Source organism: Salmo salar, chromosome 11, assembly GCF_965601325.2.
Source record: "Salmo salar chromosome 11, fSalSal1, whole genome shotgun sequence".
NCBI lineage: Eukaryota > Metazoa > Chordata > Actinopteri > Salmoniformes > Salmonidae > Salmo > Salmo salar.
In genome coordinates, this window is record NC_138301.1 from 103,734,208 (window position 1) to 103,761,961 (window position 27,754).

Here is a 27,754-nt window from a genome sequence, read left to right on the forward strand (position 1 = left end):
CTCCATGGGTTGATAAATTGGATTTCCATTGATTATTTTTGTGTGATTTTGTGGTCAGCACATTCGACTATGTAAAGAAAAAAGTATTTAATAAGATTATTTCATTCATTCAGATCTAGGATGTGTTATTTTAGTGTTCCCTTTATTTTTTGGAGCAGTATATTATTAAAGTGTATAAGTGAGCAATAACTTGTTGTATACTGACCATTGTTTGTCATAGGATAAAATCCCTATTGGAAAAATGTATGGGATGGAGGAATGAGAATGATAACACATAGAAAGCTACCATAGCAGTGCAGCAATCACACATTTTCCAACTCTATGGACATAGCCCTTCAAAAAAATCCCTGGGACATGGTTAGCCAAAGTGAGCCTTAAGTAACCATCTGTCTTACATAACGTAACATATATCCTACTAAATGGAGGATATTAGATATACGTACATAATAATACGAAATGCTCTGAGACCAGGTTGACAATAGAGCTACACTCTGGAACACACACATATAGGTTGGCATAGACCACTCCAGTCCATCCCTCCCCCTTCTCCTAGCTGTTCTCTATCAGTGTGAACCATGGTACGATATTTGGAGTGCAGAGCGTTGGAGAAGGATGCAACGAACCCAAAGCGGTATTGTGAACAGGAGAAGAGACCAGAATAAGTTAACCGGGATGCATTATTTTTGAATGCGCCAATTTTCACACCGACACTTCGCCTGTCATTCAAGTTTGCTAGACGAAGTTTAACCGATATTGTGCCATAATAAAAGATAACGGACGGATGGAAGGGGCTATTTTTGTCCGCTAAGACTCAAAGGGATAAAATAATGGAGACAACTCTGAAAGCAATAACGCGTTAAGCATTCAAGTGCTGCAGTGTTTATAAGAGCACAGAGGACAGGCAATTATCAATTTGGGTCAGTGAATGTTCGCTTATATACCATAGTCCAATGTTGTATGCGTGCAGAGGGAAATTGGAGAGAGCAAGCCCGTGCATCCGGATGGCAGGTAGTCTATGGCACTTTGCAAAATAATAGATAAACGCCCACTATCCAAAATTATCCTTTCAAGGTAGCCTATTGGTAGACATTTACACTGATAATCCGGACAATCGGTGCATATTCATTTGTCCGGGGTGGTGACATTTGGAGAGTGGGTGGACAGTGGCCTTATCAGCATGCAATGTCCCATATTGCAGGACACGTTTCAAACCAGAAACCTACATGTGGCCGCTGATGCACTTTAAACGCAAGACTAGAGAGGTCGACACATTCTATCCCCTCACACATTCCAACTACTGTGAGTGTTGTCTCTGGTTGATTGTTTTTGTTGTTGAAGTTTTTCCCTAGGTGTTTGCCCAAGTCACGCTATAGCTGTGCACTCTGAGGGATTTAGTGAACTTCGTTCGCACTCTTTGTCTAACTCGATTCCCCGTCCCTTCTTTTTTCGGAGGTAAAATGGCAGTAGAGAGCCAAGGAGCAGGAATGGCTCTCGCGTTTTGGGACGGCTGTAATGGTTTGGGATTTATTTTGATTTTTCTTGTGGATTTACTGGGAATAACTGCAAGTAACATGGAACCTATTTATTGGAATACATTGAACAAGAGGTAAGTGGTTAAACTTTAATTACATATAGGCTAGCATACCGTACTTTAGATTTGTCATAAATTCCCCCCAAAACACATTGCTGTCCGATTATGACTGACTGAATAGATAATGCAGAGGACACCGTTCCTTGACTGCCGATCAAAGCATGAAGAACTGTAGGTTATATTGGTGACATTGCATGCAGTCCGGCAGAGTGGCATTTGAAGACAGATATTGAACGCTTTACAATTACCACCTCATGGGGAACATGCCTTTGGGACACTGAATGATTATTTTGTGAGCTTCGATTTCAGGTCTCGAATTACATGGGTTCACTCAATATCCAACTGTAGACTAGGCTAGCCTAGGCCTAGTTGTTGCTGGTGGAGGTGAGTGGTGGTGTGGATACTGACTTCGTTGGAGAGGATTACGGTCGAGGAAGACTGTGCCTGGAGTTTACTGGCAACCGGTCCTATTCAACAGATAGGTGTCCTCTCCTATAGTTAAATATAGACCAGTGTAAAACCATAGCATACCCTTTCTGGCCATAGAGAGAGCAAGGAGATGGCAATGGAGTTGTTATGCGTGGGAATGCCTGTTTTTGGCAGACTGCTATTATGTCAGGGTTGCGTGAGAGAGGGGGTGGTCTTCACGCATGATTGCACCCTCATAAAAGGTCGCTTGAGTGTAGTCCGCTCGTTCGTTCCTCGATCCCCTCCCGCCTGTGCAGACTCATGCTAAGGTTGGAATCCACGCGAAATGGACACAATGAAAGCCAGTGAGAACCTGGCCTGGATTTGGCCCACACTGTTCCTCTTTTATCAAAGCTCAGACTCTCACATATTCTGGCAAGCATGCGGTAATTCCGTATCGATTCATTTTAAGATATTGGGGGTTTAGCCCAATGCAAGTAGGGGGGTCCGGGTCATCCTCAATTAACAACAAAATAGGAATTTCGACAGCTTAAATGCATGGATTTGGTGCACATTGAGATATTAGAGAAATATTTTTCAGGTAACTTGCACCTTCCCACCTGCCACAGCAGACACTTCCAGTACTCAATTACAATAGCTACTGTGGGTCTCTCTACACTGGAGCACATACGTCTACAGTATATTGCCAAAAACGACCATACCACTCGACAACTTCAAACATACTCTGGACCTGGCCAACGAGCCAAACTGATTGAAGAATCCCACAGTACCCTAACACACACACACACACACACACACACACACACACACACACACACACACACACAGAGAGAGAGAGACACTTAACAGTAATTAGAATCCATAGAGCAGCTTTAAGTGGTAGTCTACTTTCTCTGTGTTGTCTGTTGCTGTCTCTTTTGTCTAGACTCCTTTCTTGTCCTGTCCTGGTTGTTAAGTGTAAAAGTAAACAATTGTTTAAATAGTAATTTCACAGGCTTTTTCACCTCACCTGATAGTTCTTTGTTAACCGTGTTTTACCTTTTCACTGTTTGTATTTCACCTGTTGTAATTTGTGCAAGTAAATACAACTAATTAGAATGTATAGATCAGCTAGAAGGGAATACAGTCTCTGTGCTCAACCCACCTCGGAGAGAGAACAATCTGCCCTCTTCTGTCACTTTCTCTGTCTTGTCTGTTACTGTCTCGTGTAGGGTTGGACGGTTTATTTATATATATATATATATATTAGAGGTCGACCAATTATGATTTTTCAATGCCGATACCGATTATTGGAGGACCAAAACCCGCCGATACCGATTAATCGGCCGATTTAAAACATTTTTTTATTTGTAATAATGACAATTACAACAATACTGAATGAACACTTATTTTAACTTAATATAATACATCAATAAAATCAATTTAGCCTCAAATAAATAATGAAACATGCTCAGTTTGGTTTAAATAATGCAAAGCAAAGTGTTGGAGAAGAAAGTAAAAGTGCAATATGTGCCATGTAAGAAAGGTAACGTGCCTTGCTCAGAACATGGGAACATATGAAAGCTGGTGGTTCATTTTAACATGAGTCTTCAATATTCCCAGGTAAGAAGTTTTAGGTTGTAGTTATTATAGGAATTATATGACTATTTCTCTCTATATGATTTGTATTTCATATACCTTTGACTATTGGATGTTCTTATAGGCACTTTAGTATTGCCAGTGTAACAGTATAGCTTCCGTTCCTCTCCTCGCTCCTACCTGGGCTCGAACCAGGAACACATCGACAACAGCCACCCTCGAAGCAGCGTTACCCATGCAGAGCAAGGGGAACAACCACTCCAAGTCTCAGAGCGAGTGACGTTTGAAACGCTATTAGCGCACACCCGGCTAACTAGCTAGCCATTTCACATCGGTTACACCAGCCTAATCTTGGGAGTTGATAGGCTTGAAGGGGTGGGTATTATTTGTGGAACGTTCCAACAGGAATCTGTTCCAAAAAACGTAAAGTAAAAGGTTGCCAACCAACAATGCATACAAAGTAGCAATGCATACAAACCTAGCTAACTAGCTGCCGAATAGGCATCAACTCACCACGTAGCTTATTCTTAATGTTTGTCCATAGGCAACCAGAGGGAGGACAGACATTTTTCGGAATAAACGTGATGAGTGAAAAACGCTCTGAAATAGACCACTCCCTACCCGGTATCTTATTCTGCCGCTATACAACTTTGTATGCGTTGTTTTTTGGCAACCTTGTTATTTACAAAGTTTTTGGAATAGATTCCTGTTGGAACGTTCCACAAATTATACCCACCCAGGTTGAAGTCATAAACAGCTTGAAACACAGCGAAGAGCTGCTGGCAAAACGCACGAAAGTGCTGTTTGAATGAATGCTTACGAGCCTGCTGGTGCCTACCACCGCTCAGTCAGACTGCTCTATCAAATATCAAATCATAGACTTAATTATAACATAATAACACACAGAAATACGAGCCTTAGGTCATTAATATGGTCAAATCCGGAAACTATCATCTCGAAAACAAATGTTTTTTTCTTTCAGTGAAATACGGAACCGTTCCGTATTTTATCTAACGGGTGGCATCCCTAAGTCTAAATATTCCTGTTACATTGCACAACCTTCAATGGTATGTCATAATTACGTAAAATTCTGGCAAATTAGTTCGCAACGAGCCAGGCAATGAACGCAAGAGCAGTGACACAATTTCATGTTAGCAGGCAATATTAACTAAATATGCAGGTTTAAAAATATATACTTGTGTATTGATTGTAAAGAAAGGCATTGATGTTTATGGTTAGGTACATTGGTGCAACGACAGTGCTTTTTTCGCAAATGCACTTGTTAAATCATCACCCGTTTGTCGAAGTAGGCTGTAATTCGATGAGAAATTAACTGGCACCGCATCGATTATATGCAACGCAAGACACGTTAGATAAACTAGTAATATCATCAACCATGTGTAGTTAACTAGTGATTATGTTAAGATTGATAGTTTTTTATAAGATAAGTTTAATGCTGGCTAGCAACTTACCTTGGCTTCTTGCTGCCCTCGCGTAACAGGTAGTCAGCCTGCCATGCAGGCTCCTCGTGGAGTACAATGTAAGGCAAGTGGTTAGAGCGTTGGACTAGTAACCGGAAGGTTGCAAAAACGAATCCCCCCTGAACAAGGCAGTTAACCCCCGGTCCTAAGCCGTCAATGGAAATAAGAATGTGTTCTTAATCTGACTTGCCTAGTTAAATAAAGGTTTAAAAAAAATAAAAAAAATAAAAAATAAAAATGTTAAAAAATTAAATTGGTGGCCAAAAATACCGATTATCGATTGTTATGAAAACTTGAAATCGGCCCCAATTAATTGGCCATTCCGATTAATCGGTCGACCTCTAATATATATATATATATATATATATATATATATATATATATATATATATACTTACATACATACTGAACAAAAATATAAATGCAACATGCATCTATTTCAACGATTTTATGGAGGTACAGTTCATAAGGAAATCAGTCAATTGAAATAAATTCATTAGGCCCTAATCTATGAATTTCACATGACTGGCAGGAGCGCAGCCATGGCTGGGCCTGGGAGGGCATAGGCCCACCCACTTGGGAGCCAGGACCAACCAATCAGAATTAGTTTTTCCCCACAAAAGGGCTTTATTACTGACAGAAATACCCCTTAGTTTCATCAGCTGTCCGGGTGGCTGGTCTCAGACGATCCCGCAGGTGAAGAAGTCGGGTGTGGAGGTCCTAGACTGGTGTGGTTACATGTGGTCTGCGGTTGTGAGGCCGGTTGGACCTACTGCCAAATTCTCCAAAATTACATTGGAGGCGGCTTATGGTAGAGAAATTAACATTAAATTCTGTAGCAACTGCTCTGGTGGACATTCTTGCAGTCAGTATGCCAATTGCGCACTCCCTCAAAATTGAGACATCTGTGGCATTGTGTTGTGTGACAAAATTGCACTCTTAAATGTGCAACTTGCACATTTTAAGAGTGGCCTTTTATTGTCCCCAGCACCTGTGTAATGATCATGCTGTTTAATAAGCTTCTTGATATGCCGCACATGTCAGGTGGATGGATTATCTTCGCGAAGGAGAAATGCCCACTAACAAGGAGGTTAACAAATTTAAGAGAAATAAGCTTTTTGTGCAAATGGCACATTTCTAAGATCTTTTATTTCAGCTCAGGAAATATTGGGACCAACAACTTACATATTGTGTTTATATTTTTTATTCAGTGTGTGTGTATACAATTTTTTTTCTCTGCATTCTTTTTACGCACAAAACCATTTAAGCAACATGGATGTTGATCCAGGAGGGTATTGAATGTCTCTAATCTGGGTACCAGTCTTTTTAGCTAACATGCCACTTGATGTCATTGCCAAAGAGACTGGCCATAAGACAATCTCAACGTTCAATATGCAGCTGGTTTTACGGCGGAGCTGCTCATTGGTTGTTGGAAATAACATTTATTTTCCATGACAACATGTGGAACCTCAAATAGAATTATAAAGTCAAAAACAACCATTTAGCGTTTAGATAGACAAGTTATTTTATTTTTAGAAAATCTTTTTGAGGTTGGAATTGCAGGATGTATTTAGTTTGAGAATTCAGACGTGAGTTAGCAACCTTTGACAGACTGGTTTTGTCTGGACAAACAAAAACCACATACCAACGTGTTCTGTGGAGAAAAAGTTCCTGTATTTTGATAATTGTTTTTATTAGAGTATAGCTTTTTGGGCCCCCCGAGTGACGCAGCGGTCTAAGGCACTGCATCTCAGTGCAGGAGGCGTCACTACAATCCCTGGTTCGAATCCAGGCTGTATCGCATCCAGCCGTGATTAAGAGTCCCATAGGGCGCTGCGCAATTGGACCGGGTTTGGCTGGGATAGGCCGTCATTGTAAATAAGAATTTGTTCTTAACTGACTTGCCTCGTTAAATAAAAAAATAGCTCTGAGGGTCATCAAATCAGGATCAACTCCTCTGTTCTCCTCGCGCTCATTAATGATATAGTTATACTTAACTTATAGTTAGTTATAAGCAGTGTCGTAGCATGCACCCCCACATTCCCGTAATTCTGGTGTCACTACATCATAACCTACTCTTCTGTTGCTGTCTCTGTCTTGTCTGGTGTCTCTCCATCATATCCTACTCTTCTGTTGCTGTCTCTGTCTTGTCTGGTGTCTCTCCATCATATCCTACTCTTCTGTTGCTGTCTCTGTCTTGTCTGGTGTCTCTCCATCATATCCTACTCTTCTGTTGCTGTCTCTGTCTTGTCTGGTGTCCCTCCATCATATCCTACTCTTCTGTTGCTGTCTCTGTCTTGTCTGGTGTCTCGCCATCATATCCTACTCTTCAGTTGCTGTCTCTGTCTTGTCTGGTGTCCCTCCATCATATCCTACTCTTCAGTTGCTGTCTCTGTCTTGTCTGGTGTCCCTCCATCATATCCTACTCTTCTGTTGCTGTTTCTGTCTTGTCTGGTGTCCCTCCATCATATGCTACTCTTCTGTTGCGGTCTCTGTCTTGTCTGGTGTCCCTCCATCATATGCTACTCTCCTGTTGCTGTCTCTGTCTTGTCTGTGTGGTTGGTGGGTGTGAGTGAGTGTGTGTGGGGTTAGGGATTGCAGGGGGCTTCTGACATCTAAAGCAGAGTCGTGTATGCTTGGTAAACGACTATAAACAGTTCTGAGTGCAGTCTGTCATCGCTCCAGGGGAAGTTGTTGTACAACTCTCCCCCTCAAATGGGCATTAAAAATTCATCCTTCACAGGCTGCTCAATATTTAATGAATCGTCTGCTAATTGGCTGAGGATAAAAGCCTGCTTAACTGGGCTAAGCGTTTCAGATTAAAACATTTTAAAGATTGGGAAAAGAAAGGAAACACCGATACACAGTGTCAGGAGACTGAGCTCTCTGCATCTTCACATGTTCATCCTTATTACCCCCTTACACTGCCTTATATAGCCAGAGTGTTACACCCCCAAAGTAGGAGTGCGTGTGATTTGTGTATGAGAAAGGAGTAAGTGTGTGTTTATTTGCTTGTGTATTTTTTTGTGTTTGTGCATGTTGTTCCCAGGGGTGTGGGTATCGTTGTTGTGTGTGTGTGCATTCCCAATCAGTCACTCAGCATCTGACTTAGTTGGGGTGTTTAGCGGCGAGCAAGATGAAAGATCATTGTGTGAGCAAACACTTGAGTTGAGAGAGAATCAGTGTGGTCGAGGGAGCAGAGGACGGGTCCCGCCAGCGCAGGCCAGCGTGGTGCACGCAAATTAAACTTGAGAGCTTGCGAGTATGACTTTGAGCGAACAGAACTGCATTGTCGCACGCAATAAATTAATTGGAGAGCAGGGATTTTTATTCCCCTGACTACATGTCAAGACTCAAATTACTGCACTCACAAATACGCTGCATCCCCACACGGATGTCTCCTCCCCATTTCACCCCAATTTTCCAGTTTGCTCTCCAAAATCCACCTTGCGCTCGGAACTTCATACTATCGTTTTATAACAGGAAAATTCTACCCAATGAACATAGCATGTAGCGGTCTACTGAAACGCAATTGGTCATGTTTTTGGATCAATCACGAATGCTCTAACCAGATTTTAGAGGTTTCCATAAGGTTAGGGTTAAACGTGCTACACATAGGATTTATTTTTGCATTGTAATTTCAGAAAATGTGCATAATATATCTGCAGTAATAATGGAGTGATAGTATTTCTTACCCGCCAGTGTTGTGATTCGCTGATATTCTCCTATTGATTTCTCCCCCCGGAGTGGCATCAAAATGGGTTCTGACTTTGTGGCTTTGTTATCTAGTGGAAATTGCTTTGTCACTTCCAAAACCGCTTTTGAAGCTGGTGGACGCAAACCAAAACTTTTGGTTTTGGTCCACCAGCTTCAAACAGCTGTAAAAATGTTTATTTTTATTTTATTGAAAATATTTTACTGATGATACAATAATTCCCTACACTATTCAGTGCTTGATCTCTCACAAAAACTGACATTGAGCAAACAGTGTAGAATTTTGCAACCAGGAAATGACAGAGCGATTCCACTAGATACACAGCCATAAAGTCAAAACAGCTTTCCCATTTTGACAACAGATGCCACTCCGGAGGGAGAAATCAATAGGCAAATATCACAGCCAATCACAACACTGGCAGATAAGTTCCAATATTACTGCAGATATATTATCGACATTTTTGGAAATTAGAATGCACAAATGAATTTAAAAAAAATGTAACACCTTTTATGTTTAGGTTTAAAATCAGATTAAATAGGCAGGGTTAATGACTTTGGCTGTGCTAACTAGTAACCACCTATTTTTGAGCACAGAAGAGGAAAGGGTGAACGATGGCTGACAATAAAGAGGTAAGTTTGATCGTTTTTCAGTAGAGAAACTACTAAACCAACTAGCTTAGCTAATCAACTATCATTTCAATATTGAAATTGAAGTAGGTAGTTATTTGGTATTCTGTTTTAATAGCAGGTTATTAGGTTAACGATAGTAGGTAGGAAGCTAACTAGCTAACCATCTAGCTAACATTTAACTCTGTGGTTTAACCAAAGATGGTTTCGTTTTCTATACCGTCTCTGGTTTAACTAAGAGCATTGTAAGTCAACGAGTGGATTAGTAGAGGAAGAGGACTTGGAAGAATAGTATGACTGGGAAGAAGTGGCAGAAGAGCGGGGAGAGGCATGGTGAAAACAGACCACTGAAGTATAAGAACAGACAGTGAGCACTCACGGTGGGAGAGGGCTATGATTGAGGAGGGGAAGTCGAGAGGTCAGGCTCCGAACCAAATAATAGCTAATATTGTAAAATGCTAAGCGCATACTTTAAAATGATTGAATAGATTTGATCACTTTTAATCTGTCAGTTTTTGTGCAGTTACAGTAAATGAGAATGACGTCAAAAACAATTTTCTCTCCATACCTCTTTCCATGCAGGTCCACTGTCACTAATATGTGGTGGTGAAGTCCCAATGGGCACAGATGTCAATTCAACGTCTATTCCACGTTGGTTCAGCGTAATTTCATTGAAATGACGTGGAAACAACGTTGATTCAACCAGTGTGTGCCAAGTGGAGTTGTTCTTTGCTCAGCTGACAGACCGGAGATACAGGAGCCCATTCGGTTCCAAGTAGCTTACCTTGGCTCTCCTCTACCTACAGCACTCTGGGGACTTCCAGCAGGTAACTATGACATCCACCAATCACTCCCGTAACTTAATCATTAATGGTACTGAGACTTCCTCGAATTTCTTTGAAACTGTATGAAGGCATTGTGCATAGGACATATGTCACATAGAGAGGATGATGACCAGATGGTTCTATTCGGAGGATGGGTCTACTGAATGTATGTGATAGTCATTGCTAAACAATATGAATAGTGTAAATAAGGGATAAAGTGAAAACCAATAGGAGGATAGCTCTCTACGAGGAGGGTTGGGCATGAAATGACAGCAGGCTGTTCAATACTGAGCCATACTGACTGACGTGTTCTGGATTGGTACAGTTTGGCTCAATCCAGTCCCAAATCATGTGCGATCACTTATTTGGCTAAATTATTATCCATAGTTGGCTCTTTTGATACAGCCACAGCAGTCATAAAATGGACTGTTACCTTGAACGCCAATTGAACTCTGTCTACGACATTTCCCAACCTCTTATTTTCCTTTCTCTCTCACTCCAGTTGTTCTCAGGAGATGGGTCAGTGTGCATAGAGAGAACATGTTCGACCAGGTGGAGTCAGGCTTCTACGTCATCGCCCTGGACCACTACACCAACGAGGCAGAGGACACCAACTTTGGACCAGTGAGTCACCAACTCATCTAAGGCCTTACACAACTCAGCACGTACACTGTACAAAACATTAGGAACACCTACTCTTTCCATGACATACAGTTGAAGTTGGAAGTTTACATACACTTAGGTCATTAAAACTCGTCATTAAAACTCGTTTTTCAACCACTCCACAAATTTCTTGTTAACAAACTATAGTTTTGGCAAGTCGGTTAAGACATCTACTTTGTTCATGACACAAGTAATTTAATCTAACAATTGTTTACAGACAGATTATTTCACTTATAATAACTGTATCATAATTCCAGTTGGTCAGAAGTTTACATACACTAAGTTGACTGTGCCTTTAAACAGCTTGGAAAATTCCAGAAAATGATGTCATGGCTTTAGAAGCTTCTGATAGGCTAATTGACATCATTTGAGTCAATTCGAGGTGTACCTGTGGATGTATTTCAAGGCCTACCTTCAAGCTCAGTGCCTCTTTGCTTGACATCATGGGAAAATCAAAATAAATCAGCCAAGACCTCTACAAGTCTGGTTCATCCTTGGGAGCAATTTCCAATCGCCTGAAGGTACCACGTTCATCTGTACAAACAATAGTACGCAAGTATAAACACCATGGGACCATGCAGCCTTCAAACCGCTCAGGAAGGAGACACGTTCTGTCTCCTAGAGATGAATGTACTTTGGTGCGAAAAGTGCAAATCAATCCCAGAACAACAGCAAAGGACCTTGTGAAGATGCTGGAGGAAACAGGTACAAAAGTATCTATATCCACAGTAAAACAGGTCCTATATCGCCATAACCTGAAAGGCCGCTCAGCAAGGAAGAAGCCACTGCTCCAAAATTGCCATAAAAAAAGCCAGACTACGGTTTGCAACTGCACATGGAGAAATGTCCTCTGGTCTGATGAAACAAAAATAGAGCTGTTTGGCCATAATGACCATCGTTATGTTTGGAGGAAAAATGGGGAGGCTTGCAAGCCGAAGAACACCATGAGGAAGGAAAATGATGTGGATATATTGAAGCAACATCTCAAGACATTAGTCAGGAAGTTAAAGTTTCGTCGCAAATGGGTCTTCCAAATGGACAATGACCCCAAGCATACTTCCAAAGTTGTGGCAAAATGGCTTAAGGACAACAAAGTCAAGGTATCGGAGTGGCATCGGAGTGGCAATCACAAAGCCCTGACCTCAACCTATAGAAGATTTGTGGGCAGAACTGAAAAACGTGTGCAAGCAAGGAGGCCTACAAACCTGACTCAGTTACACCAGCTCTGTCAGGAGGAATGGGCCAAAATTCACCCAACTTATTGTGGGAAGCTTGTGGAAGGCTACCCGAAACGTTTGACCCAAGTTAAACAATTTAACGGCAATGCTACCAAATACTAATTGAGTGTATGTAAACTTCTGACCCACTGGGAATGTGATGAAAGAAATAAAAGCTGAAATAAATCGTTCTCTCTACTATTTCACATTCTTAAAATAAAGTGGTGATCCTAACTGACCTAAGACAGGGAATTTTTTACTAGGATTAAATGTCAGGAATTGTGAAACGGAGTGTAAATGTATTTGGCTAAGGTGTATGTAAACTTCCGACTTCAACTGTATACTGACCAGGTGAAAGGTATGATCCCTTGCTTATTACATCCACTTCAATCAGTGTAGATGAAGGGGAGACAGGTTAAAGAAGGATTTTTAAGCCTTGAGACAACTGAGACATTTATTTTATTTTTATTTCATCTTTATATAACCAGGTAGGCCAGTTGAGAACAAGTTCTCATTTACAACTGCGACCTGGCCAAGATAAAGCAAAGCAGTGCAACAAAAACAACATGGAGTTACAAATGGGATAAACACACGTACAGTCAATAACACAATAGAAAAGTCTATGTACAGTGTGTGCAAACTTCCGAGAAGTTCCGAGACATGGATTGTGTATGTGTGCCATTGAAGGTGAATGGGCAAGACAAAAGATTTGAATCCCTTTTAATGGGGTATGGTAGTAGGTGCCAGGCACACCATTTTAGTGTAAGAACTGCAACACTGCTGGGTTTTTCACACTCAACAGCTTCCTGTGTGTATCAAGAATAGTCCACCACCGAAAAAGCATCCAGCCAACTGTGGGAAGCATTGGATTAAACATGGGCCAGCATCCCTGTGGAACACTTCGACACCTTGTAGAGTCCATGTCCCGACGAATTGAGGCTGTTCTGAGGGCAAAAGGGTGTGCAAGTCAATATTAGGAAGGTGTTCCTAATGTTCTAAAACCCCATTGGAAGAGACGACCCAAGGGTTCCTCGCCTCAGATCTCCTCCAATGGCTCTTCAGAAGGATGCGAGTAGAGAGGAAGTGAGGAGTTGAGCAGGGATGAATGGGGACAGAGCTCATGTCATTGTTTTAGGTGGAATCTTATGTTGAATGATACATTTATTATCTGTTTGCACTTATCTTTGTTCTACTTGTGCTCTTTCCACAGATGGCTCTGGCTTGCTGATAACATCTGATGTGATGAGACTCCCGATGCGATTTGACTCCTGTATTACTGACTGGATTCAATAAATCTTCATTTGAGATTCTGTAATTGATAGACAATGGTAGTTCCCAATCAGACAATTACTATAAAACAAATCTGTTTTCCTCAGTTCAATGTTTGGTGAATGCATGGCATTGTTTTGTTCTCAGTCCTCCTTTTGAATGCTGTGTGTATTGATTCAGTTCTAAACGACCTTTGAGTCCATCCTCACCTCTTCTATTACTGCAATGGATTGTCCGGTCTGCTGAGAGGGTCATTGGCTACCACCTGCTCTCCATCGTGGTACTGCATAACTCCAAGGCAAGGAAGCATGCAGGAAAGATCATCGCTGACCTCTTCCACCCCCTCTGGCAAACGGTTCAGGTCAATCACGATCAAAATCTCCCACCACCTGAACAATTTCTTCCCCCCGCGCTGTGGCCCTCACCAACCGGCCACCTGGTTCACAATGATCCTCTCACTCCGCATGGACTTTGCACTATTCATCCACCGACTATGCACCCTGCACTATTCATCCACCAACTATGCACCCTGCACTATTCATCCACCAACTATGCACCCTGCACTATTCATCCACCAACTATGCACCCTGCACTATTCATCCCAGACCTGCACGACTCTTACATTCATCATTTAGGCTGTAGTTTTTTAGCTTAGTGTTCATACTGTATGTGGATCTGTGAAATTCTGTGTATAATGTCTTTATATTATGTTTATCGTCTGTCTCTATATTCTGTTTATTGTGGTAGCACCATTTCACAGTTTGAGGAACCACATTTTCACCATAAAAATGCACACCATAAAAATGCATTTATAATAAAGCATTTGCAGACTTATGTAAGATAGTCATTATTTAGGCTAATAATATAACAAAAAACTACTGTTCAATGCATGGCGTAGTGGCGTATAGTAGGCCTAGGCTTTATCAGATACATTTCTTCTCTTGTTTTTATAAACACATTTCATGCAATTATACTACACTTGATATGAGACATTACGTAATTTCCGGACTATTAAGCGCACCTGAATATAAGCCGCACCCACTGAATTAAAAACAAAAAAATATTTTTAACATAAATAAGCCGCACATGTCTATAAGCCGCAGGTGCCTACCGGTACATTGAAACAAATTAACTTTACACAGGCTTTAACGAAACACGGCTTGTAACAAAAATAAATAGGCTTTAACGAAACACGGCTTGTAACAAAAATAAATAGGCTTTAATGAAACACGGCTTGTAACAAAAATAAATAGGCTTTAACGAAACACGGCTTGTAACAAAAAATAAAGAATTAGCAGTAAACAGTAGCCTACCAAGAAAGTCATTGGTCACTATCTTCCTCCTCCTGTGCACTGAAACCACTGAAACCACTCGGAGTTGAATATCCTCAGAATTGCTTCATCCGATATTGGATCGTTTTCATTGTCGCTCTCGTCACTTTCATCTGGGGGCAAATCCCCCGCTGAGCCCTCTTCAACTCGCAGCAGTCCAGCCTTTTGAAACCCGTTGATGATAGTGGTTTTTTGACAATGCTCCACGCTGTCAGGACCCACTGGCAGACTTGACCATAAGTTGCTCTTCGCATGCGGCCCGTTTTAGTGAAGGATTTCTCCCCACTTGTCATCCAAGCCTCCCACTGAACACGGAGCGCCACCTTAAATGCACGATTTACACTGATGTCGAGTGGCTGCAAATACTTTGTGCCCCCAGGAATCAGGGTGACAAAATGACTACCGTAATCAGAATGATGGGAAGTTTGAGCGCTCTCGATTTAATCTAAACAGTAAACAAAAAAAGTTGTTTGACCTTAACCCGTTCGGCAATTTCATTGGTCTAATGAAAGCTTCATGCCGCTAAAAAACTGAGCACGTCACATTTACATTTTTACATTTTAGTCATTTAGCAGACGCTCTTATCCAGAGCGACTTACAGTAGTGAATGCATACATTTCATACATTTTTTCCCGTACTGGTCCCCCGTGGGAATCGAACCCACAACCCAGGCGTTGCAAACACCATGCTCTACCAACTGAGCCACACGGGACCAGAATGTGCTTTTTTTAAGCGGGAAAAATCCATATATTAGCCATGTCATTATTTAAGCCGCGAGGTTCAAAGCATGGGAAAAAAGTTGCGGCTTATAGTCCGGAAATTACGGTAGAATAATATTTTTTAATATGACAAAAATTACAGGGTAGTATAGGCCTATAGGCTACTGCTGACACTGACAAACAGATCAATAAAAACGACCTTGTCTGTAACCATCTAATCTACAGTAGGCCTATGAAAAAGGAAAACACATTTTACAGGCCTACCATTTGGAAAGTAAACACCTAATGCCAAAAAGAGAAGGCTAATCTGTGTGTAGAGGATTTAAAAAAAATCTCAACAGCTTTTCAGCAATTTTGATTGAACAACAGTGTTTTTCAAAGTAGCTTATCTTGAGATATTGGCTAGAGCGCATTGGCCATCACCGGTGAGTAGCCTATGCTTCATCTTCATCATTGGATGAGTCAGTGTCACTAGAACGTTTATTTTGTAGCCTGAAGGAACACCTACGTGAGAATGCTATTCATTGAATACAGTTCAGCGTTCAACACCATAGTGCCCTCAAAGCTCATCACTAAGCTAAGGACCCTGGGACTTAACACCACCCTCTGCAACTGGATCATAGACTTTCTGACAGGCTGCCCCCAGGTGGTAAGGGTAGGCAACAACACATCTGCCTCGCTGATCCCCTCAGGGGTGCATGCTCAGTCCTCTCCTGTGCTACCTGTTCACCCATGACTGCATGGCCAGGCACAACTCCCAACACCATCATTAAGTTTGCCGAAAACACAACAGTGGTAGGCCTGATCACCGACAACGATGAGACAGCCTATAGGGAAGAGGTCAGAGACCTGGCCGTGTGGTGCCAGGATAACAACCTCTCCCTCAACGTGATCAAGACAAAGGAGATGATTGTGGACTACGGGAAAAGGAAGACTGAGCACGCCCCCATTCTCATCGACGGGGCTGTAGTGGAGCAGGTTGAGAGCTTCAAGTTCCTTGGTGTCCACATCACCAACAAACTATCATGGTCCAAAATAGGTTTGCAAAGGGTCGGAAATTTTCCACGGGAAGTTAAGGCCGGGAATTTGGGGAATTTTGCTTAAATTCATCAAAAAAGTTAGCTTATAACAGTGAACCTTTTTGTGGGATACACATAAGACAATTCTAGGTCTTGTGGAATAAACTCCCCAATTCAATGGAATTGCAACCCTCTGCATGCACAGTGCATTCTGCCATCACATGTCCAGTGCACTCTTCCATCACATGTACAGCTGATTCTCAAGATCTTGCACACTAATGAAATGCTATTGAGCCCACACTTCTACACTGTCTGAGCCAAGGACTACATGCTTTCTGGTACGTTTTGATTACAATACCGGGTGGGGTGAATATATTTTATATGACATATTACTTTTTGTTAACTAGTAAATAGTAGCCTACAGCAAAGTGTGTTTAAATAATTTCTAAGATGTTAACAATTTCTGTTTGTTAGTTTTTGCTACCATGTGGGTTTTAGCTTGCTTGAGCCTGCTAACTGAGGAGTGTTAATTCACCTGTTTGCATACATGTTTCATTGTAATATATTTATCTTGCTAAGGAGTGGTTTAATCTAACTGCTTAACTATTTATCTGTACATGGAATTGTATTTTTAATTTTTGTTCACAATTTTTTTCTAATCTTTACAGGAAAAGGGGGTCCAAAAGTGTTGTCACAGGGGTTCTCTCTGCTACCGCACGGCAAGAGGTACCGGAGTGCCAAGTCTAGGCCCAAAAGGCTTCTTAACAGCCATAAGACTCCTGAACAGCTAATAAAAATTCTACAGTGTAAATGTCTTTTACACTGCTGCTACTCTCTGTTTATTATCTATGCATAGTCACTTTAACTCTAACTACATGTACATATTACCTAAATTACCTCGACTAACCTGTGTCCCCACACATTGACTCTGTACCGGTACCCCTTGTATATAGCCTCGCTACTGTTATTTTACTGCTGCTCTTTAATTATTTGTTATTTATATATATTTTTTAATTACTTATCTATTTTTTACTTAACACTTATTTTTCTTAAAACATGTTTAAAAAAACATCTATTCACATTTATTGAAAATTAATTACAGAAATACCTCATTCACACCCCTGAGTCAATACATGTTAGAATCACTTTGGCAGCGATTACAGCTGTGAGTCTATCTGGGTAAATCTTTAAGAGCTTTGCACACCTGCATTGTACAATATTTACACATTATTCTTTTTAGAATTCTTCATGCTCTGTCAAGTTGGTTGTTGATCATTGCTAGACAGCCATTTTCAAGTCTTGTTCTGGGATTGATTTGCACTTTTCGCACCAAAGTACGTTCATCTCTAGGAGACAGAACGCATCTCCTTCCTGAGCGGTATGATGGCTGCGTGGTCCCATGGTGTTTATACTTGCGTACTATTGTTTGTACAGATGAACGTGGCACCTTCAGGCATTTGGAAATTGCTCCCAAGGATGAACCAGACTTGTGGAGGTCTACAATTTTTTTTCTGAGGTCTTGGCTGATTTATTTAGATTTTCCCATGATGTCAAGCAAAGAGGCACTGAGTTTGAAGGTAGGCCTTGAAATACATTCACAGGTACACCTCCAATTGACTCAAATTATGTCAATTAGCCTATCAGAAGCTTCTAAAGCCATGACATCATTTTCTGGAATTTCCCAAGCTGGTTAAAGGCACAGTCAACTTACTGTATGTAAACTTCTGACCCACTGGAAGTGAATTATGTGAATTATAAGTAAAATAATCTGTCTGTAAACATTTGTTGGACAAAATTACTTGTGTCATGCACAAAGTAGATGTCCTAACCGATTTGCCAAAACTATAGTTTGTTAACAAGAAATTTGTGGAGTGGTTGAAAAACTAGTTTTAATGACTCCAACCTAAGTGTATGTAAACTTCTACTTCAACTGTAACTGTATGTGTGAGATACAGAGAGGAGATAGTCATTAAAAATAATGTTGAACACTATTATTGCACACAGAGTGAGTCCATGCAACTTATTATATGATTTGTTAAGCACATTTTTACTCCTGAACCTATTTAGGCTTGCCATAACAAAGGGGTTGAATACTTATTGACTTAAGACATTTCAGCTTTTCATTTTAAATGAATACAAAAAAATGTCTAAAAACATAATTCCACTTTGACATTATGGGGTATTGTGTGTCGGCCAGTGACACAAAATGTCAATGTAATAAATGTTTAATTCAGGCTGTAACACAAGAAAATGTGGGAAAAAATCAAGGGGTGTGAATACTTTCTGAAGACACTATATAACCTAAATATGGAGCACAGAATTTAAAAAGACAGATTGAACTTAATTTAGCCAATAAAAATGTTTTTCATATTTAAAGATTTGGTTTGTATTAATAAATAGTCCACAATAATAACAATGATATACAATAATAAAATGATCAAACAAATTATTATAAATAAGAAAAAAATCTAGAATTTACAACGCAATTCCAAATCAAATCAAATTTTTATCGTCACATGCGCCGAATACAACCTTACCGTAAGTAAGCAATTCACCTGTTAGACACATGTGACAAATAAAATGTGATTTGATTTGGAATTGTATTCTACCTGAATAGCATGCTGCACAGTAGCCTGCATTTGGCCATTTGTGTGGTATTAAAAAATATTCTGCTAATGTCTTCTACCATGTTAATGACGTAGAATTGCATGCAATGCATTTATAAAAGGCAAAAAAAATCTACATGCACATTTTTTGGGTCCATGTGTGGAAATCCTAAAAACGTAACTGCTCAACTGTATGCCACTACGCAAATGCGATTATAGATGCATGCAATGATTTATTATAAAGGGGATCCCCCCAACTCAAAACCTCTTCCTGCATTTATGGATCTGTGATAATGACGTTTTGCTCGCTCAAAGTCACACTTGCAAGCTCTCAAGTTGAATTTGTGCTCTCAACTAGCCAATGCACCCGCTGGACCCATCCCCTGCTCCCTTGACCACATTGTTCTCTCTTAACTCAGTGTTTGCTCATGCAATATGATGTTTCATCTTGCTCGTGTGTACCATCTCGCGCCAGTTCAACTTTGGAATCGGATTTGACTTCATAAGACTCACCTTGTTTACACATCCAGTGCTGAGGAACAATCCACCCTGTCCTATACTCCTGTGACACCCGGGCCTGGCTCCACGAGGGGACAAAAGGGGTCTTCGCCCCTTCATTTGAAACTTGTGCCACCTCAGTTTAAGTTTTATGTCTCTATATAAAAATAGCTAAATGAAAATGATTGAATGACAGTATCTCCACTGCGCTGTATCAACACTATAGACAGAGCGCACGGCGGAGTGTGTGTTTGTGTGTTGGGGACTATGGAAAGCCACTGGGGTGGTTATGTATGACTCCTTTGTTTTTCCATAAAAAGCGTTGGAAAACGCTGCTTATCTGTGGGCTACATGAATAGCGTTGTAGGTTACGTGAATAACGAGATATATGCCTCCACCTGTAATATTGGATTTGGATTTATAAGGATGGGGTCAAGTCAAGTTTAGCCTGCAGTTAAAGCTGCTTCACTCACGCCCCACCACTACAAAGTTTAGCTAGCTGTAAAAGGCGTTAGTGTTATTAGCTCTAACCAGCTAATATGCCACTGCCACGATGCGCCGCCAGGATAATGGCTCAACAGCCCAATCCACCCCTGACTATCCCTGACAATCTTGGAACAGAGGAGCCAGCCCAGGTTTGTACCCTAGTCACAGGTTTTCTGTCTAAAAAGTTAATTTAATAGCAACTGGTTTATAGGAAGAGAGTGGCTGGAATACTCAGTTACTGCAGATGCTGCATTTTAGTTCCCATGTCGAAAGTTCTGTGTTGGGTCCAGTGCTAACACAGACAAGTCCTTCACCCAAGCTGGGTATTCTAACTGGAAGCATGCTATTGATACAACCAAAGGATTCGCTAGGCACGCATGAAGCAAGGAGCTTTTGAAATGCACTGCACTGTGGAAAGAAAAATAAGTTGTATTCGGCTGCATTCACATAGGCAGTTTGTAATAGGTGAATTACCCTATCTATCTTGTAGCCTATATTCATTACCAAAATGGCCTTGCTTTAGTGTGTAGGGCGCTGTCCATTGAGCTGACATAGCGCAGATGGGTTGCAGATTTCGCGCCAACCTGTCACTTCCAAAGCACTCAATGATCTCAGAGTCTCAGCATTTGAACTTTATGTTTATTGTGGTATATAATTCCAGTGCAAGAACAACCCAAAATTGTGCCCCCTCACCGATTTCAACTGTCCCCTTAGTCACTTTATCCTGGCGCTGGGTTTGGTGACACCTCCCTCTCTGACAGAAGTGTGTGTGTGTGTGTGTGTGTGTGTGTGTGTGTGTGTGTGTGTGTGTGTGTGTGTGTGTGTGTGTGTGTGTGTGTGTGTGTGTGTGTGTGTGTGTGTGTGTGTGTGTGTGTGTCTGTGTGTGTTTTCCAATCTAAATATTTAACAGATAAATAGTTTAGATTGGGGAGATTAAACAGTGTCAAATGAAGAGGGGCAATGGAAAGTGCAGTGGGTATGTTGTGTATGTGTGTGAATGGGCGAGCTGTCTGTATATGGGCAAACTTGCAGTGAAATGCTGCTTGTGAGACAAAACAAAAGTTTTCCATAGTCTTGTGAAAGTGACTTTGGAAAAAGCACCAAATGGGCTGTACCACTTGACCTCGGATTAGGGGTGTGCAAGTAAGGGAGGATAATCCTACACAACACAACACACACCCAGCCCTCTTGTGGAGTGCTCCACTGTCAGTCAGACAACAAAGCAGTCTGTGAGGGGATTACTCTCTCTTTCTCTCTCCTCTCTCTCTCTCCTTCCCTCTGTCAACTCTTCATTAGTGGATTCACCCTTTCATCACTTACTCAGTAGCTCGATCTCTCCATGTATCCTCTTTTTTCCCTATCAACCACTTTCTCGTCCTTCATCACGTTCCGTTGAAATGTGAGCAAATTTGTGGGGAATGTTACCACTGTTGTTACCTGAGATCAGGGACAGTGACAGATCTATCTGGAACTGATTTATTATTAACACATGACCAGTGAGAATGTTACCAGTCAGAAAAGGGACTAGTGGTGGAAGCTGCATTTGGAGTGTTGTTTGGGATTCTTGGCAGAAGACTAATCTGTTGAAATCTCTTCAGTAATCCAATGGTTTCATTAAATCTTGCCTAAGGATATGGACAGGAATCAGTTAAAGGGTGCATGACATAAAGGACTTTTCTCCCTTTCACATGTTTTGTACATGTATGGCTTACCTCCACACACTAACATTTGCTTTTTTCATTTTACACACCCTCGTAGCTACCTGCCAGTATTATTTTCAAATCCCCTTTCACCGTCCTTCTCATTTTTAATTTTCTGTTTCAAAGGTGCTTCTCTGGCAGGCCTTCAAAGCCTTGGCAGAGCATGAGAGCGTGCTGTGGAGAATGGAGTAATTGCAGTCTTAAGATTGCACTGATGATGGTTTCACTGTGAGGTGGTGGGGGGTGTCTGATGACGTTCCCTCCAATATGAAATGAATTCTCAAAACAGTGCATCACTATAGTAAAAACACATGCTTGGCTTTTACCGTGTTTTTTTGTGCTTGTTTGATCTGAATTCTCTTTCAACCCTTTTTGCTCATTTTCCCTCCCATCTTTCCATGTGCCTCTCTCCCTCATGTTTTTCTCTATCCCTGCCTTCTCTCTCCGTCTCTGCCTGCTCCTCCCTCTCTTTCATAAAGGTTAAGTGGCATAAATAATATTTTCTGTATGCCTCGCAGAGCATTATGGGTAATTGGGGAACCATTGAATGGAGAACAAGGTCCAAGAGCCATGTCAGCAATAAGAAAAAACCTAAACAAACTAATCTGGCAAAGGACATGTAGTTGTTTTAACAAACCAGAGACAGATTTTCCTTTCAACATCCACCTAATTGAAACCAACTCGCTCTCTAGCTCTGTCTCTTTCTTTGTCTCTGACGTTGGATATTCAATATCTCCATCTTTCTGCTTCAAATACACACACTTCTCTCTTATGAAACTTTTTTCAATTTTTTTTTTTACAAAGAATGAAAACCTAGATGTTCCCTGGCTTGCTTGTATGTGTGAGGGAGACAGGAATGAAGAAGGCAAAGTGAAAAGCAGGAGGGAGAGAAGGGAGTTGAGGATGGCGAGAAGGGTCTAGGGAGTTCTCTCTCTCCTCGGCACTCTCCGACTTTCTTCTGCACTCATCCTCCAAACAAAGAGAAGGGGTATTTGTAGTCTGCTCATCTCTAATCAACCATGTGATTTGGGTTTGATGAGCCTTTTCATGTGTGGTTAGAGTCCGGGGCCTCAGGGTGCATGTCTACCTTTCACAGCCTGATACAACTGAGAGTCAGACAAACGCAGCTCCACTCCACAACGTTTAGAAAACGGCAACTTGTAAGGAACCAACCTTAGAGTGGAATGCCGTTGTTGCGTCTGAGCTCTGGGTGTGTCATGGCTGGTCTATGTTAAGGGCATCGTCTGATGGGGACTGAGTCATGAGGTAGGATTGCGGGTGCTATATCTCAGTCCTTAACTCATTAAATAACACCGATAAAGGTTCAAAACAACACTCACAAAACACTTCAGATAAAGCAGCACTCACTTAGTAGGTCTGGGGGAAGGCTCCTGGAAGGGCACGCTAGTAGCATTTCACCAAATGGCTGTTTTAGGGGACTGACGCCACAAAGTTCACATTTATACACCTTCCTAGACCTGAAAATGATGTGTTAACCAGCAGAGCCTTCCCAGCTCCGATTGCACTCAATTATGGTGTTTGTACAGTAGTTTTTACACTGCTGCTACTCGCTGTTTATTATCTATGCATAGTCACTTTACCCCTACCTACATGTACAAATTACCTCGACTAACCTGTTCCCCGCACATTGACTAGGTATCGGTACCCCCTGTATATAGCCTCGTTATTGTTATTTTGTGTTAATTTGTATTTATTTTACTTTAGTCTATTTAGTAAATATTTTCTGAACTATATTTTCTTAAAACCGCGTTCTTGGTTATTAAGGGCTTGTAAGTAAGCATTTCACTGTTGTATTCGGCGCATGTGACAAATACTATTTGATTTGATTTGATTTATTGGCATGTAATTAACTATGGTGTGAAACCCTAAGAGCTGTGTATAAAATACTTTTCAAGTTTCAACTTTATTTGTCCCAGAGAGCAATTGGTTTTGCAGCAAAGGAGCATAAAAAACAGTGATCATATCAAATGGATCACAGTGACTACAATGAGCTGGTCCATCAAGTCATAGGTCTGACAGCCATCAATACACATTTATACAGTAGGCACACTAGTGATCAACATACAACTGTATAGCAAGCCAAAGCTGCCTAATTATTCTTCTTTTTTATTTTACTAGGCAAGTCAGTTAAGAACTAATTCTTATTTACAATGACAGCCTACCCCAGCCAAACTCGGACGACGCTGGGCCAATTGTGCGCCACCCTATGGGCCTCCCAATCACTGCCGGATGGGATACAGCCTGGATTTGAACCAGGGACAGTAGTGACACCTCTTTCACTGAGATGCAGTGCCTTAGACCGCTGCGCTACTCAGGAGCCCATAAGTAAATGCTCTGTGCATTCTTAGATCATCTCGTCAACAACATATCAACAATGTGCTGACAAAAACAAAAAAACATTGTCAACATCACCTTCATCATCCTCATCAACAACATATTATCATCGTCTTCCTCAACATCATCATCCCTAGCCTTCCCTGTATTGAAAAGGGAAATGGCTATAGGGGTGAAGGAGTGCTTGTACCTCAGTGGCGGTCAGTAAGATGAGGGAGGACGCAATTTTTTTTATGAGCATGGCCTTATTTCTATTACAGCATATTGGATGACTGTCATTCATATTCCATTCACTCAGCTCAATGTAACATCGATAGGTTTAGGCTACTACATGATATTCAAACGCTCCCTATACCCATCATGAGGTTGCTACAACCTAGCCTATGAATGAAAGTGTACAACGTACACTACTGTTCAAAAGTTTGGGGTAACTTATGTTTTTGAAATAAAAGTACATTTTTTGTCCATTAAAATAACATCAAATTGGTAAGAAATACAGTGTAGACATTGTTAATGTTGTAAATGACTATTGTAGCTGGAAACGGCAGATTTTTTATGGAATATCTACATAGACGTACAGAGGCCCATTATCAGCAACCATAACTCCTGTGTTCCAATGGCATGTTGTGTTAGCTAATCCAAGTTTATCATTTTAAAAGGCTAATTGATCATTAGAAAACCCCTTTGCAATTATGTTAGTTCAGCTGAAAACTGTTGTCCTGATTAAAGAAGCAATAAAACTGTCCTTCTTTAGACTAGTTGAGTATCTGGAGCATCAGCATTTGTGGGTTCGATTACAGGCTCAAAATGGCCAGAAACAAAGACCTTTCTTCTGAAACTCGTCAGTCTATTCTTGTTCTGAGAAACGGCTATTCCATGCGAGAAATTGCCAAAAAACTAAAGATCTCGTACAACGCTGTGTACTACTCCCTTCACAGAACAGTGCAAACTGTCTCTAACCAGAATAGAAAGAGAAGTGGGAGTCCCCGGAGCACAACTGAGCAAGAGGACAAGTACATTAGAGTGTCTAGTTTGAGAAACAGGTGCCTCACAAGTCCTCAACTGACAGCTTAATTAAATAGTACCCGCAAAACACCAGTCTCAACGTCAACAGTGAAGAGGCGACTCCGGGATGCTGGTCTTCTAGGCAGAGTTGCAAAGAAAAAGCCATATCTCAGACTGGTCAATAAAAATTAAATATTAAGATGGGCAAAAGAACACAGACACTGGACAGAGGAAATCTGCCTAGAAGGCCAGCATCCCGGAGTCCAAACCTTTGAACGGTAGTGTTATCAGGAATCAAGGTAAGACCCAAGTGCAGACTGTGTTGAAGTAACAATGTTTATTTAACCAACAGGGGCAGGCAAATGACAGGTCAAGGCAGGCAGGGGTCAAATATCCAGAGTAGTGGGGCCAAGGTACAGGACGGCAGGCAGGCTCAGGTCAGGCAGAGGTCGGTAATCCAGAGGTGGAGCAAAGGTACAGGACGGCAGGCAGGCTCAGGGACAGGCAGAGTGGTCAGGCAGGCGGGTATGGGGTCAGGACAGGCAGGGGTCAAAACCAGGAGGATGAGTGGGGAAAAATAGGAGCTGAGACAAAACACTGGTTGACTTGAACAAACAAGACAAACTGGCACAGACAAACAGAAAACACAGGTATAAAAAACACAGGTATAAATACCCAGGGGAATAATATAGGCAACACCTGGAGGGGGTGGAGACAAGCACAAGGATAGGTGAAACAGATCAGGGCGTGACAATTTTACGTGTACAGGTCGAGAGAAATTTGAGTAATTAAGGTGACAGACATTGACACATTCAATCCCGCCTTGCACAATCTTGCCTGCATCTAGTTGATCTAGGGTGTAATTATTAGTTGCAAATTAGAGTTTATATTGGACACATTCAGGTATGTTTATCCTCGTTTCGTTCCATTTTCTTCCATTTAAGAAACGTTTTTCAACAGAATCGGCAGAATGAATACACCCCTGATCACATGCAAACACAGTTCACTTTCATAGCAGCCACATATAAACAGCACGATCCCTTTTATTGTTGGATAATTCCTTCTTGCGTCTATGTACTCTCCTCCTCTCACCTTTTCCCTTTGCCAAAAAACCTTTCCAAGCAAAAGCTTCATATCATAACCACTAACTGCTACACACAGCCTAAATCGTTGTCACCATATTAGCTAACGTCAAGTCAACATAGTTCTAGTAGCTAACGCATTAGTAAACCGACTACAATCATGCAGTACAATGTACAGTTAGCAAACAGTTTAGCATTTACACCGGCGGACCCCAGTGGCAATAAATGTATAAAACTAAAAGCTTACCTTGACTTGGAAGAGTTCTGGTGTTGGATAACCATAGCTAGCTAGCTAACATAGCATCCATCTCTGTTTGAGCCAGGTGTTTGAGTAGGCTAAACTAGCTAGCTGCATTCGCTTGGTAAGAAACTGAAAGTGAAAAAAATATGAAATATAGGTAGCTCACTCTCTGTCTCTCTCTTGCTTATCCTTCATTTTTAATAAATTATTTTGTTCAAAACTGTTCAACTATTGTCTTCTCTTTGACTCAGCTACTCACCACATGTTATGCGCTGCAGTGCCAGCTAGCTGTAGCTTATGCTTTCAGTACTAGATTAATTCTCTGATCCTTTGATTGGGTGGACAACATTTCAGTTCATGCTGCAAGAGCTCTGATAGTTTGGAGGATGTCCTCCGGAGGTTGTCATCATTTCTGTGTACATCTATGGAAAGGGGTGAGAACCACGAGCCTCCTAGGTTTTGTATTGAAGAAGGGAAAGTAGCTGTCCTCTGGCTACACCATGGCGCTAACCTACAGAGTGCTGTTGAGACTACTGTAGACCTTCATTACAAAACAGTGTGTTTTAATAGATGATTTGGTGACGTGAATATATTTAGTATAGTTTTATCTAAAAATGACAACTTTTTAAAAATGTTGCACTATTATTATGAAATTCACTTAGGAGGATGTTCCTCCCCTTCCTCTGAGGAGGAGCCTCCACTGTTGTTCCTGTTTGTCTTAACAGTGGGGAATCTAAACCAGGAGCCAGAGGGTAGGACCTGAAACTAATAGTGACCTGGAACTCACCACTTGTCTGCTGTACAGATCAGACAGACTACTCTGCTGGACTTCTGTGATCTGACTGCCCACTTTCACTATTCTAGCTTGTTTGGTTTAATGGCTGGCCTTGTTACTGGCTGGCCTGTACACCATTCAAATGCTAAACCATGTTCCACCTCATGCCAGTGAAAACCGTGGTCTAATGAACCAGGCCACCTACCAACGTGTTCACACTGGGTGGGCAGATAGGCTGAGGCTGGCTGAGTGGGCTGCAGGCCCTGGTGCCTCCTGGTACGGTCCTTCTCTATACAGGACCTCCAGACCGGGACAGGGGCAGTAGCATGGAGCTGCAAGGGAGATTACAGGGGAAGTTTGCCTGAAAACATCTTCAACAGAGCATTGAGGCAGAATGGTGTGGGCAAACATGGAGCTTGAAGTGTATTCACATGAGGTGGGGTTACAGCTAGAACTACAGCTAGTTGAGTGCAGTGGGTGTGAAATAAGAGGAGAAGGGTACAGGCAGGCAATTAAGCAAACACCCTCATTCCCATAAACACTG

At 41.4% G+C, this 27,754-nt stretch overlaps 1 protein-coding gene and 1 long non-coding RNA gene across 2 annotated transcripts in view; both read left to right on the plus strand.

Moving 5' to 3' along the window:
• Positions 1-556: 556 nt before the first annotated feature.
• LOC106563380 (ephrin-B2) overlaps positions 557-27,754 on the plus strand; it is a 61,434-nt gene continuing 34,236 nt past the window's right edge. Inside the window, exon 1 of the mRNA XM_014128888.3 lies at positions 557-1,606. Coding sequence (XP_013984363.1) covers positions 1,458-1,606 — 149 coding nt within the window. The 5' untranslated portion in view covers positions 557-1,457. The remainder of the gene's footprint in view (positions 1,607-27,754) is intronic.
• Positions 5,505-14,227, plus strand: LOC106563381 (uncharacterized). Its single transcript, XR_001319244.3, has 3 exons — positions 5,505-10,247; positions 10,747-10,868; positions 13,335-14,227. It is a non-coding gene; the product is annotated as an uncharacterized LOC106563381 (long non-coding RNA).